This window comes from Diabrotica virgifera, chromosome 8, assembly GCF_917563875.1.
Source record: "Diabrotica virgifera virgifera chromosome 8, PGI_DIABVI_V3a".
Taxonomy (NCBI): Eukaryota; Metazoa; Arthropoda; class Insecta; order Coleoptera; family Chrysomelidae; genus Diabrotica; species Diabrotica virgifera.
The window spans coordinates 12,166,999-12,181,401 of NC_065450.1; the positions used below are offsets into that span (position 1 = coordinate 12,166,999).

General features: G+C 31.0%; 1 protein-coding gene across 1 annotated transcript in view; it reads left to right on the forward strand.

Moving 5' to 3' along the window:
- LOC126889489 (uncharacterized) overlaps positions 1-14,403 on the forward strand; it is a 258,815-nt gene that overhangs the window by 111,949 nt on the left and 132,463 nt on the right. Inside the window, exon 4 of the mRNA XM_050657823.1 lies at positions 9,479-9,616. Coding sequence (XP_050513780.1) covers positions 9,479-9,616 — 138 coding nt within the window. The remainder of the gene's footprint in view (positions 1-9,478; positions 9,617-14,403) is intronic.

Genomic DNA, 14,403 nt, shown 5'->3' on the forward strand with positions numbered 1-14,403 from the left:
GTATTACAGAGTAATGGAGAAATATATGGAGATGCATGCAGTAGAATTAGGGCTGGATGGATGAAGTGGAAAGAAGCGAGTGGTGTGTTTTGTGACAGAAAAATTCCAATGAAGCTGCCATAAGACCGGCTATGATGTACGGAACTGAATGTTGGGCAGTGAAAAAGAAAGAGGAACAACGAATGCATGTGGTGGAAATGAAAATGCTTAGATGGATGAGTGGAGTGACAAAGAAGGATAAAATTAGAAATGAGTATATTAGGGGAAGTCTAGGTGTGGCACCAATTGATGCCAGAATGAGAGAGCATAGGTTAAGATGGTTTGGTCATGTTCAACGTCGAGACGTTAATCACCCAATACGAAGAATAGCTGAAGTGCAGATTCCTGGAAGGAGTAGGAGAAGAAGACCAAAGAAGACCTGGGGGAGGCGATAAGGCAGGACATGTTGGTAAAGGGGATTAACATTGATATGACCCAAGATAGAATGGTGTGGAGAAATGCAATTAGGGAAGCCGACCCCGCATAGGGATAAGGCAAAGAGAATGATGATGACTTGTTATCAAATTAACTCATAGAATATGTAATTCTGATTGTTAATAAATGTTTACAAAAAAAAAAAATATTTCCGACTAGCTTGAGATTTGCAATTTTCAGAATGGATCAGAACTCGATGACAATGCAATATACAGGGTAATTTATTAGTAGTGTAAAGCTCAATAGCTCCGCTATATTAATAGATAGCAATAAAAGTTAATAACAAAAATTTTAGCCACCTTTGAGCTTCACATTACAAAATTAGTTAGAATGTGTTCGATAACACAGTGGCAGACCAAACTTATGTTTTTTTAAATGGAACACCCTATATTTAATTTTAAATTCGAAATCCTGTTAACTTCTCCATCACAAAAATATAAAGGTTTGTTATGTTATACATTATTATCTACAAAGTTATAACCAATTTTATATGAAAATCTTAACAAGTTGAACTCCCTGTATAAATAAAAATAAGCAAAACAACTAACAATGGTTTATTAATGCCATATTTTTTACCGTATTGTCAAAATTTTCAAGAATATTCGATATTGCTAATTTTCTTTATATCAAATACAGGGTGAGTCAAAACGCAAGTACATTATTTTCTCAGTAATTTTAAATGGAACACCCTGTATTTTATATCACTATTAACAAGTACCATTACCGTACTTTAATTTTTAGATAACATTCCCTATGTCTAGATTTATTAGTTTTCGAGATATTTTCATTTTTCAAATGGACCAGTAGCGTGGCCACCCAAATCACCAGAATTTAATAAACTGGACTGATTTTTTGGGGTTACGTTAAAAATAAAGTTTATAAAATACCTCCAACAACAAGGGATGAGATGAAAAATAGAATACAAAGTGTATTTCGATGTGTTAATTTACAAATGCTCCGTAGAGTAAGTAGCTCATTCAATGATCGTTTTTAGGCGTACATAAATGTGTTAGGAGATAATTTTGAACACCTTATGTAATTAAATATTAAAAATATTTTATTAAAAGTAGCTTCTAATTTTTTCAAACATGCTTTTTTGCAAAATGCATTACTGATAAATTATATTTCGTTCTCTATTTGTACATTGTTACATTTACATACAAAAGTAGTGTTTAATTGTCTTCACAATTATTGTATTTTGTGTTTGTGTGTTTTTTGTAAAATTTATTATTTTTATTTTTATTTCTTTATTTGCTACAGTATTACATTGATTACCGGATTGATAATCGGTAATCTTCAATTGTTAATTCAGTCATTTCTTACTTAAAATTAAATGAATTTTAAACACCTAAAATAATTTGCTTTAAAAAATGAAAATATCTCGAAAACTAATAAATTTGGGCATAGCGAATGTTACATAAAAATTAAAGTACGTTAATGTTACTTTTCAATAATGATATAAAATACTGGGTGTTCTATTTAACATTACTGAGAAAATAATTTACTTGCATTTTGACTCACCCTGTATTTGATATAAAGAAAATTAGCAATACCAATAATTCTTAAAAATTTTGAAAATAAATAAAAAATATGGCATTAATAAAACATTGCTGTTGTGCTTATTTTTATTTATACAGATAGTTGAACTTGTTACAATTTTCACACACAATTGGTTATAACTTTGTAAATACCCTGTATAACATTACAAACCTTTATATTTTTGTGATGGAGAAGTTAACAGGATTTCGAATATAAAATAAAATATAGGGAGTTCCATTTAAAAAAACATAAGTTAGGTCTGCCACTCTGTTATCGAACACACTGTAATATTCTAACTAATTTTGTAATGGTGTCTAAAATTTTTGTTGTTAACTTTTATTGCTATTTATTACTATAGCGGAGCTATTGAGCTTTACCCTACTAATCAATCACCCTGTATACATCTCTTAGATGGATTCATTGAGTTTTATTTGGAATTTTAAGCTTTTTTATATTTTAGGTGGTAAAATTAGTTCCGACTTTTCTCAAAAGAAGGCTAATAGTGTTCGCAATATAACCTGTAAGGTTTTTGTCTTTATTTCTAACCGCTAACAAATATTAAAATTGCCTCGCTAGTTTGTGTGCATAAAAGATTCTCAAAATAAATATTTTATTAAAATTAATAATTGTCATATTCTTGGGAATACTGAAACAGGGGAAGTTTTAATTGTGGAGCAGATTAAAAATTTGGAACGCCAGACCACGAAAACGTCCCATGTATTTTATCGGACAGAACTTCCAATTGATTTGTTACCCTTTCATTAAACTCTCATGCAAAAATTAGACTAGTATTTATCACCAACTGGGCATTTTAATAATTCCGACACGTAGAACATGTAAAATCAAGTGCCAGGGATTATATTGGCCATAAATAGCAGTCTGATTTTTGCATGAGAGTTTAATGAAACGGTAACAAATCAATTGGAAGTTCTATCCGACAAAATACGTGGGACGTTTTCGTGGACTGGCGTTCCAAATTATTAACCTGTTCCACAATTAAAACTTTCCCTGTTCCAGTGTTCCCATACATCAAAGTTTTTAGGATTAGACACCGTTAAGCTATTATCTTTTCAGCTTGCTATTACGAGTAATCAACTTTTTTTGGTACGCGATATCCAGGCCTAGTATTTTGCCGGTTATTAGCGCGCTCATCACTGTATAAAACTGAGTAGTAATGTTTCCCGTGTGAAAAAGGTTTTATTTAATTTATATGATTTTAAAAATGACTACAAAATCCTTTGATAACACAAGAATTGAAACAACAAAATAGTTTATAATTTTATATTGTGTCCTATACATAATAAACACGTGGTATTTTATAAAAAGTTTTTTTTATAAAATTGTAATTATTACGTGAGCGTTATAGGAGACCTATTGGGTTGTGAAGACTAGGTCCTAAAACCAAAAAAGTTATGTTAAATTTTTCATTTTAGTGAGGACTTTCCATTTTTAAATTTAATTTTCCATTTCAAAATCTAAAACAATCGTTTTTTCCGATTATAGCGCCATCTGTTCATAATTCGAAAAAATATCTCGCACACAAGTTACTTATTTTTACATAAGGAATCCAGGTCTGCAATAAAAAATGGGGGCTCTTATTTAAGATTTTAAAGTATACGTGTATTTTACAGTTTTTCGATCTGATGTTCGTTCATTTCGCGAAATATCGCAAGGTTCATATTTATAATTTTAAAATTACGCCCAACCCCTCTCCGTGGAGTTTGGTGTTTGGTATCATTCGATAGATTTTTGAGAAATGTTGAACACGTATTTTTTAGTTTTCCGAGCGGACTTTCATTTCGCGAAATAATCGCTTTTATGTGAAACTTTGTGACTCGGCCATTTCGTTACGCCCCGCTCAAATCATCAAATTTTTGAAATATATAGTGTTTTGCATGTAATTAACTTACCCTATCCTAAGATGACGATTTCGAGTTTTTGTAAGGATAGATTTGTTTTCGGACTACCCTTAACGAACTCCCCTATATTAAGAGCCAATATATGCCAGTGATACTTTTACAGGGTACAAGCGCTCTCCCCATTCTGATGCGTATGAGTAAATGCAAAAATCCCCGCTTGGGCTCTCCTACCATAATCATTTATTTTACCCCATAGGAACCTCCATATGAGGTAGAATTATCTACAGTTCCTTATTACTCAACCTGTAGAAATTTATAATATCATATTATACAGGGTGAGTCACCACTAACGCGACGGAAGATTACAGCGAAATGGTAAAAGATTTGAAAAAAAATTTTAATTAGTGGTTTGTAGGTTGATAAAATCTACATTTTAAAATTATTTTAAATTATACAGGGTGTCCCAATAAATGGCGGCGTATCAAAGTAATATTTTTTCTTATGGAACACCCTGTATTTTATTGCATTTTTAATTGTCCGCAAAAAATAAGGTATAATTTCATAAGGCTTCCCTATACCTATGTACATAGTGTTTTAAATTATGTTGACTTTTCTTAAAATGTAAAGTTTTAAGAGAAGGCTTATTCCCAAGTTATTTAAGAAATTATAAAAAAAATACTTTTACATCTAAATAGTTAGATATTGGTTGAATATATTTCATGATTGATTATTACACATTTATTTACAAGGTGTTCAACATTTACAGTTTCATTATTGGATTATTCAATGTGTCATAATATGATGCTTATTTTAAATAGAACACCATGTATATCATTTATTAATTATATTAAAGGAAGTCACTTCTTTCGAGTGGTATATGGATATCCTATACCTAGGTCTAATAGTTTTTGCGTAGTTTACAACTATTTAAATTCTTAATCTGTAAATCGATTTTAAAACAAAAGAGGTATCTCATTGTATGACATCGTCATTTTATGAGAGTACGATCTGGTAATTATCAAAAATATAAACATCCGTGTATGATATTCAAATTTAATTGTTCCTAAAAATGAATAACCACGTTATCTACGAAAGAGTAGACATGGTACTTTGCATTGGAAAATGTTTGCAAAATTGTATCTTACTTTCTAAAGTTTACGCTCAAAAGTAGGTATCCTGATAGAAGACACCCAAAAAGGACGTTTTTGAGAAATTTCCGAAAGTTAAATAAAAATAGAACAGTTATTTGTGATCACATCAAGGAACTTGATGTCCTGCTTTCTGTTACGTAAAACCCAAATACTAGTAAAGAAAAAATTTCGGGTTAATCAGTTAAACGGCTGTTAGAATACTTAAGAGAAACCACTATTATCCGTACAAAACTCTACTACACCAATATTAGACCGAACAGGATTATGATAAATATTTAACTTATCGTTTATAGACTTTAGACTTTGGAGCAGATCCTGATTTTTTTTAAATGTATTGTATGCAGACCAATCTACCTACTTTTCTTAATAATGGTCTAGAAAATAGACATCATTTTCATTTCATCATGATACAGTAAACAAACATTTATTTCGTACAGTTTAAAAATCGAGAGTGCATCAATATTATTTTAAAAATCAATTTACCGTTTAAGAATATTGTAAATTACGCCAAAATTATTACTCCTAGTTATGGAACATCCCTATACTATTCGAAAGAGGAACCTGTGTTTAGTATAATAATTTATTAACATACATGATGTTTTATTTAAAATAAGCATCTTATGACACATTAAATAATCCAATAATGAAACTGTAAATTTTGAGTACTTTGTAAATAAATATGTAATAATCAATCATTAGTCCAGAAAGCCACTGCGCATCCGCTAGTAAAAATATTCTAATTCAGATTTTTTGCACAATCTTATTCAAAAAGGACTCCTTTTAACAAATTTGCATGTTGCCAGGACCAAAAGGTGGTAAAACATTTTTTAAACGTTTTTTTTTTGTTTTTTTCCTAAAATAATTTTTTTTGCATGGAAAAAAGTTTTTTTAGGTTTTTTGGATCATTCCAAACAGAAAAGGTCTTTAGTGACTTTTCTCTAAAATTGATAGTTTTTGACATATAAGCGATTAAAAATTGAAAAATTGCGAAATCGGCCATTTTTAACCCTCAAAAACTATGTGAAACACTGAAAATTTTAATGTTGCCAAGGTAGGCAGATATTCTTTAAACATCGATTGATGAAATCCCGAAGAGTTTTTTGCAATGCAATTTTCAAAACTCCTTTGTTTTTTAATTGTTAATCAAGCGTGCGCGACACTATTTTCCACCGACGACAGTATGGTGCAAATGAAAGGAATAAATTCGTTATTTCATAAACCGGCGACTTTAAGGAAAAATCCCGAAACAGGTCGATTTTTATTTTTAAGTTATGATATTGTGGCATATATGGTATACTAGTGACATCATCCGTCTGGGCGTGATGACGTAATCGATGATTTTTTTAAATGAGAATAGGGGTCGTGTTGTAGCTCATTTGAAATACGCTTCAATTCTCTATTCAGTAATGTAAACATTTACATAATTATTTATACAGGGTGTCCTTCTACTTCTTTTTTTGTCAAATAATTTAATTTAATGAAAAATTTTTGGACACCCTGTATAAATAATTATGTAAATGTTTATATTACTGAATAGAGAATTAAAGAACCTTTCAAATGAGCTAGCACACAACCCCTATTCTCATTTAAAAAACTCATCGATTACGTCATCACGTCCAGATGGATGACGTCACTAGTATACCATATATGCCATAATATCATAACTTAAAAATAAAAATCGACCTGTTTCGGGATTTTTCCTTACAGTCACCGGTTTACGAAATAACGAATTTATTCCTTTCATTTGCATCATACTGTCGGTGGAAAATAGTGTCGCGCACGCTTGATTAACAATTAAAAAACAAAGGAGTTTTGAATATTGTATTGCAAAAAACTCTTCGAGATTTCATCAATCGATGTTTAATGAATATCTATCTGTCTTGGCAACATTCAAATTTTCATTTTTTCACATAATTTTTAAGGGTTAAAAATGGCCGATTTCGCAATTTTTCAATTTTTAATCGCTTATATGTCAAAAACTAACATTTTTAGAGAAAAGTCACTAAAGACCTTTTCTATTTGGAATGATCCAAAAAACCTAAAAAAACTTTTTTTCATGCAAAAAAAATAATTTTAGGAAAAAAACAAAAAAAAACTTTTAAAAAATTTTTGACCACGTTTTGGTCTTGGCAACATGCAAATTTGTTAAAAGGAGTCCTTTTTGAGTAAGATTGTGAAAAAATCCGAATTAGAATATTTTTCCTAGCGGATGCGCAGTGGCTTTCTGGACTACATGGAATACATTAATTATAAAATGATTACCAGACCGTACTGTCATAAAATGACAATGTCATAGAATGCCATTAATTAACTACATCTTTTTTTTAAAATCGATTTACAGATTAAGAATTTAAATAATTGTAAATTACGCAAAAACTATGACACCTAGGTATAGAACATCCATATACCATTCGAAAGAGGTAGATTTTTTTAGTATAATTGTTTATTAATATACATGGTGTTTCATTTAAAATAAGAATCATAAGCCACATTGAATAATCCAATAATAAATCTGTAAATGTTGAACACCCTGTAAATAAATGTGTAACAATTAATCATAAAATACATTCAACCAATATCCAACTATTTAGATGTAAAAGTATTTTTTTTATAATTTCCTAAGTAACTTGAGAATAAGCCTTCTTTAAAACTTTACATTTTAAGAAAAATCACCATAACTCAGAACACTCTGTACATAGGTATAGGGAAGTCTTATGAAACTATACCTTATTTTTTGCGGACATTTAAAAAATGCAATAAAATATAGTGTGTTCCATAAGAAAAAATATAACTTTGATACGCCACCATTACTTGGGACCCCTGTATATTTCAAAATAATTTTAAAATGTAGATTTTATTAACTTACAACCACTAAATAATTTTTTTTAAATCTTTTACCATTTCGCTGTAACCTTCCGTCGCGTTAGTGGTGACTCACCCTGTATATGAAGAGTTTGCTTGGTATGTCGTGGATTTATTGTTCCTTGGGTGTGTTGTTTTCATCAGTTCTTATTTTTTAATATTGTCTTATAAAAATTTTTGTTTAGCTTTGACTCTAAATACAAGTTATTATGGTCCATATGGTGAGACCGCTCCCGTCTGGAAAGAATTTGTGATTCGGTTTCTTTGCGGATTCCTATTCAAAAATGTCCCCTTTGAGTAAATCTGAAGGGTGCCGGGCGGAATTTTTGGGCAGAAATTGTTTATTAAACAATTTTTTTAAGCAAATACAAAAGATCATATTTTTTTGCTCTGAAACATATATTTTTAGGTTTATTGGGACATGCTAAACAAGAAAGATATCTTGTAATTTTTATTAAAAATTGACAGTTTTCGAGTTACAGGCGATTTAAAATCTGAAAAATGTGAAAATACGCATTTTCGAGGCTTAAAAACTCATATTTATATTAGTATTTTTGAGGTTACCAGATACTTAGATTGAAATTTATACATTCAGCTTGCAGATTCTGAAGAGTAATTGCGTCTATCCTTAATTTAAACCGTTGTTTTTTAATTGTTAAATATGCATATTCATCCAATTTTTTGCCGTTGCGGCGCGCTCTATTTCAAAAATCTCCAATTTTTCTCCGAAAAGTATTTTTTCTAGATTTTATAGGACATTCTAAATAAAATAAGTTTCTTGACATTTTTCTCAAAAGTTAATAGTTTTAAAATTATAAGCGATTTAAAATCCGAAAAATGCCAAAAAAACGCATTTTTGGATTTTAAATCGCTTATAACTTTAAAACTATTAAGTTTTGAGAAAAATGTCAAGAAACTTATTTTATTTAGAATGTCCTAAAGAATCAAGACAAAATACTTTTCGGAGAAATATTTCAGATTTTGAAATAGAGTGCGCCGCACCGGCCAAAAAAATCGGATGGACATGCATATTTAACAATTAAAAAACAACGGTTTAGATTTAGGGCTAGACGCAATCACTCTTCAGAATCTGGTAGCTGAATGTCTAAACTTCAATCTAAGTATCTGGCAACCTCAAAAATACTAATTTAAATATGAGTTTTTAAGCCTCGAAAATGCGTATTTTCGCATTTTTCAGATATTAAATCAACTCGAAAACTATCAATTTTTGAGAAAATTTACAAGATACCTTTCTTGTTTAGAATGACACACAAAACTTAAAAATATATGCTAGGGAGCAAAATAAGGTGATCTTTTGTATTTGTTTAAAAAAATTGTTTAAACAATTTCTGCCCAAAAATTCCGTCCGGCACCCTTCAGATTTGTTTAAAGGGAACATTTCTGAATAGGAATCCACAAAGAAACCGAATCAGAAATTTTTCCAGACGGGAGCGGTCTCAGCACATGGACTATTATAAAATTAATGGGAAAATCCCAGTAGCTGGCTCTATACCATAATTAAAGTTATTGTATTTTTAACGTTTTACGTACAAGGTTTAACATATTACATATCTCTTGTTTACTTTGTTTCAGAAAAACAGATAACAAACAAGACGCGTGCCTCATTGCGCAAGAAAAACTTCATCCAGTGTGTGCTCAAAGAACAGAAGAATCGCCACAACCGTCCTGTTTGCATCTAGCAGAAATCTGCAGAGAAAACAACGAATGCAGGTAAGGAAAAATAACTTACTCAATTAAAATGTTGAATAATATTATGTTCCCTAATTAAGTCTATTTTAATTTAGACAAAGAGAAATAAATAAAAATACTAACTCAACCAATTTATCCTACCACAGGCTACCAGTTTCGCATACTATAATTTACTATGCATCCTAAGGTCTCCGGTACTACTTCTTCTTTTGTACGCCAGGGAGATAAGTCCAAAATATACCATGTTCGGGACACTTGAGCAGCCAGGTTGCAAATGGGTTTTTTGGGTACTATAATATACCTAATGCATTATAAATACAAAAATGCCCGTCAGAGTTCGGACAAGAATTTTAATTATTAACAAATAAGTGTTAAAAATGGCAAATTTTTCGTTTAAATCGCCAATGGTAAAAATAGGGTAATTAATTATCTTATTTTTATAGTATCCTTCTTTTAGTAGATGAGCAAAGGTTTAAAATGGCTGTTTTTGAATTTTTGTCCGATCATTTGTTGCTTCGGAAATTTCAAAATAAAAATAAAATTTCCAAAATAAAAAATTTGTTATAACTTTTGCGAAAATGACTTTTGCTTAAGACTTTCATATTACATGAAAAGTTGAGTCAAATAGTCCGTATAATGCACAAAAAATTTTAGGACGATTCAATTAGTTTAAATTTTATTCAATTGGTTTATAGGTCTGGATCCCGCGTATGAAAAAAAATGTTGATTAATAGCAAGCTGAAAATTTGTTAATAGCTTAAGGGTGTCTAGTCGGATAAACTTTGATGTATGGGAACACTGGAACAGGGGCAGTTTTAATTGTGGAACAGGTTAAAAATTTGGAACGGTCAGACCACGAAAACGGCATATTTATTTTGTCCGACAGAACAGGCTTAAACTCTCCGAACAGAGATTGAACTCTCATGCAAAAATCAGACTGCTATTTATCACCTGTCATAATTCCTGTCATTTGACATATTCTACATGTTCCACTCATTAAAACGCCCATTTGGTGATAAATAGCAGTTTGATTTTTGCATGAGAGTTTAATCTGTGTTCGGAGAGTTTAAGTCTGTTCGGTCGGACAAAATACATGTGCCGTTTGCGTGGTCTGACCAGTAATAGATAGGCGGGGTACTGGGACACTTTGGTAACCTGTCCATCAGGGTCTCGGAATTGGAACGTATAGATGTGATGATATGACCTTGGGTGACCTTGAGTGGTGTACAAGAAGTACAAGAAGTGATCAACAATGACCAGAGGGTTGTAAGAACTCATCGCTTATCTCAAGATCTCTTCTTCTTCGTGCCCGAAGAAGTGATCAACAATGACCAGAGGGTTGATTTGACCTTGAGTGGTGTACAAGAAGTACAAGAAGTGATCAACAATGACCAGAGGGTTGTAAGAACTCATCGCTTATCTCAAGATCTCTTCTTCTTCGTGCCCGAAGAAGTGATCAACAATGACCAGAGGGTGTAAGAACGTTGTCACCTGCTTTTACCTGTGTGTCACCTGTGTGTGTCACCTGTATACCTGTATGACGCAAACCTATTGTCACCTGTATACCTGTATGACGCAATAATTGCATGAAGAAGTGATCAACAATGACCAGAGGCTTGTAAGAAGTGGTCGTTTATCTTTAGATCTCTTCTTCTTTCCCGGGACCACCCTGTACGCTGAGTGCAAAAGTGGTCGCTTATCGCAAGATCTCTTCTTCTTTTCGGTAAAAAAGTATAGGGTGGTCGCCCGGCCTAGCCTAGCCTAGCCTCATCTGTATTCTTGAAACTCAATTTATGGTAAAAAATAAAACAATATAAATAGATGAGAACAAATTTCATTTTCAATACATGATTTAAGCAAAAATTTTCTTCTATTCAAATAGAACCAGACATGAAGCTAGTCAAACAACATACCACGCTTGATGTGGAAAACAATTTATTAGAACCAGTTAAAACCACATGTGATAAACATGGCATCTTATTTCCGTCCACAGTTAGATGTATAATAGTTGGTCCTTCAAATTGTGGAAAAACGAATGTGATGATAAATTTGCTTGAGCATCCTAATGGATTGAAATTTGAAAATGTGTATATTTATTCAAAATCATTAATGCAACCTAAATACAAGTATTTAGAAAAGTTGTTAGAACCCATTAAAGGAATAGGACACTATACTTATAGTGGAAGTGCTGATATAATGCACCCGTCTGAAGCTAAGTCAAACTCAATTTTTATTTTTGATGATGTGGCATGTGATAACCAAGATGTGATTAGAGAATATTTCAGCATGTCTAGACATTCTCAAGTGGATCCATTTTATTTGAGTCAGAGTTATGCAAAAATTCCAAAACATCTTATAAGAGACAATGCAAATGTTTTAATTATATTTAAGCAAGACGATTTAAATTTAAAACATATATATAATGATCATGTTGGAACAGATATGACGTTTGATCAATTTAAAGACATGTGTTCAATCTGTTGGAAAACAAATTATGGATTCATCTCAATTTTTAAGGATTGCAACATTGACAATGGACGATACAGAAAAGAATTTGATACATTTATTATGTTATAAAAAACTTAAAAAAATAAAATAAGACTAAGAAAAAATTAGTTGTTTATTGTTTATTTTAGATACATACTACAATACTATTTTTTAAATTTTTTACGAGTACTTTCATCTTCATCGTCATCATCATCACTATAAACATCCGTGATTGATAATTTCTTTTTTGGTGGTGCATCTAGTTCCTCTTCATCGAGGATATTGAATTTGTATGAATTCATCAATCGTTCCAAGACGCTCAGTTCTCTTTCATTCTCCACCTTCGTCCGGACATAGCGGACGGGCATCTTATTGAATTTCTTCCGCAATGTTACGGCCCTAGGTGAATAGCTCAGAATGATAAGGATTCGGTCTTCAGACATCCTTATGTCTGTGACACCATAGCTATAAAAAATAATTGTACGTTAATGCTAAGAAAAAAAAAACAAGAATCACATAAAAAAATATATTAAATAAGTATTATATTAAAATTAAAATAGTTGGTGTCTGACATGGTCGACTAGTGGAAACGGTAATTGTCTCCCCCTCTGGACTGGGTAGTCTGCATCTCTGCACGGCTCAAGATGAAGTATTCTAATTCTTGGTTGTGGAACGTCGTCCCCTGGATGGTAAAAGTGATATTCGCTGATTAGGAGTCGTTTAGCTGCATTTTTGCGCTGCTTCTTCTCAAACTCAACTACACAACTTTGAACTCCCATCTTTCGCTAGTTCTACTTTTGGAATACACATATCAGACTGAATATGCATAGATTTTATAGTATTCTTTTTCTCATGATCATCTTTCAGTGCGTCACAGTTTTTCGATTTCTCTCTAACGCATTAAATTGTATGTGACAGAAAAAAAGGCACGTCTGTGAATACTTTGGTAATTATTGTAGTTCGGTGATTATTCTAGTTGTCAATAGATGGCGCCATAATCAAAAAAGAATTATTTATTAAATAAAATAATAATATTATCAATATAATCTGTACAATTTATAAGACCATACAAATGAAAGAAAATACCATTTTATAAATGCAATAGACACAATTGATTTGGTTTTATTCCAAATTTGAAAATAAAATTTGACAACTGTCAGATTTAACTAAAATGTCACGTTAGAATAAATGTCATAAATGTGTATTATCACGGACTTACCTCTTTTTCTATAATTTGTGACGCACTGAAAAATGTTCATGAAAAGGAGAATAACTTCATTTTTACGGGTCAAAAAAAGGTCAAGTTTAAAGTAAATTTGTTTGTTATTCAAAATTGTAACAAGTCATAAAAACACACATCAAATTATAAATATAGATTAAGAAATAAGTAAATAAAAAAGTACGTACCTAAATATATGCTTAACAAAAACCATTAGGTCCTCTAATGGTAAATTTTTTTCATATGTTGTAGTGACAACCAATGTAGTTGGAATTCCGGTCATTTTTAAAACTGAACTTTCAAAACCTTGAAGTAAACTGATAATTTCTACCAGTACACGCAGCTTTAAATACTAAAATATTGATATCATGGAAGGTTAAATGAAAGATTTTTACGCGTAAGCGAAAAAATGTTATTCAACGTGATTTTATTTCAAAGTCACATTATTATTATCTACGATGCAATTTTCAAAGTCAAGTTATTGATTATACTTATTTTTTACTGTTTAATTGACATCAATAAGTAGTTGTTATTCAAAACTGCATTTTACAGATTAAAAAATCAAATCTGATGCAATTTAGCTCTTTGTAATTTTCAAAGTCAAATTATTATTAAATAGGATCCAAACATCTTGTTTTTAACGAATGATTGACGTCAATACGTAGTTGTTATGCAAACTGCATTTTTACGGGTCAAAAAGTTCAAGTCTGATGTAAATAAGTTGTTATCAAACTACAGGTCAAAAAAGGTTAACTCTGATGTAAATAAGTTGTTATCAAACTACAGGTCAAAAAAGGTTAACTCTGATGTAAATAAGTTGTTATTATGCAAATTGTATTTTTACAGGTCAAAAAAAGGTCAAGTATGGCGATTCAACGTGACTGCATTTTTAAGGGGATATGTATAATCAGCATAAGTGAACGTGATCATATTTCAAGTTTATAATTGACGTCAAAGAATTTTTATTTTTATTATTATATATATATATATACTAGTTCCAATACAGTTTTCTGCAGCATTAGTTTCTTTATACAGTGTAAGTTAAACGATGCCTCAAAATATTGACAAAATTTCCACTGAGATGGTCAACAAAATTGAAATG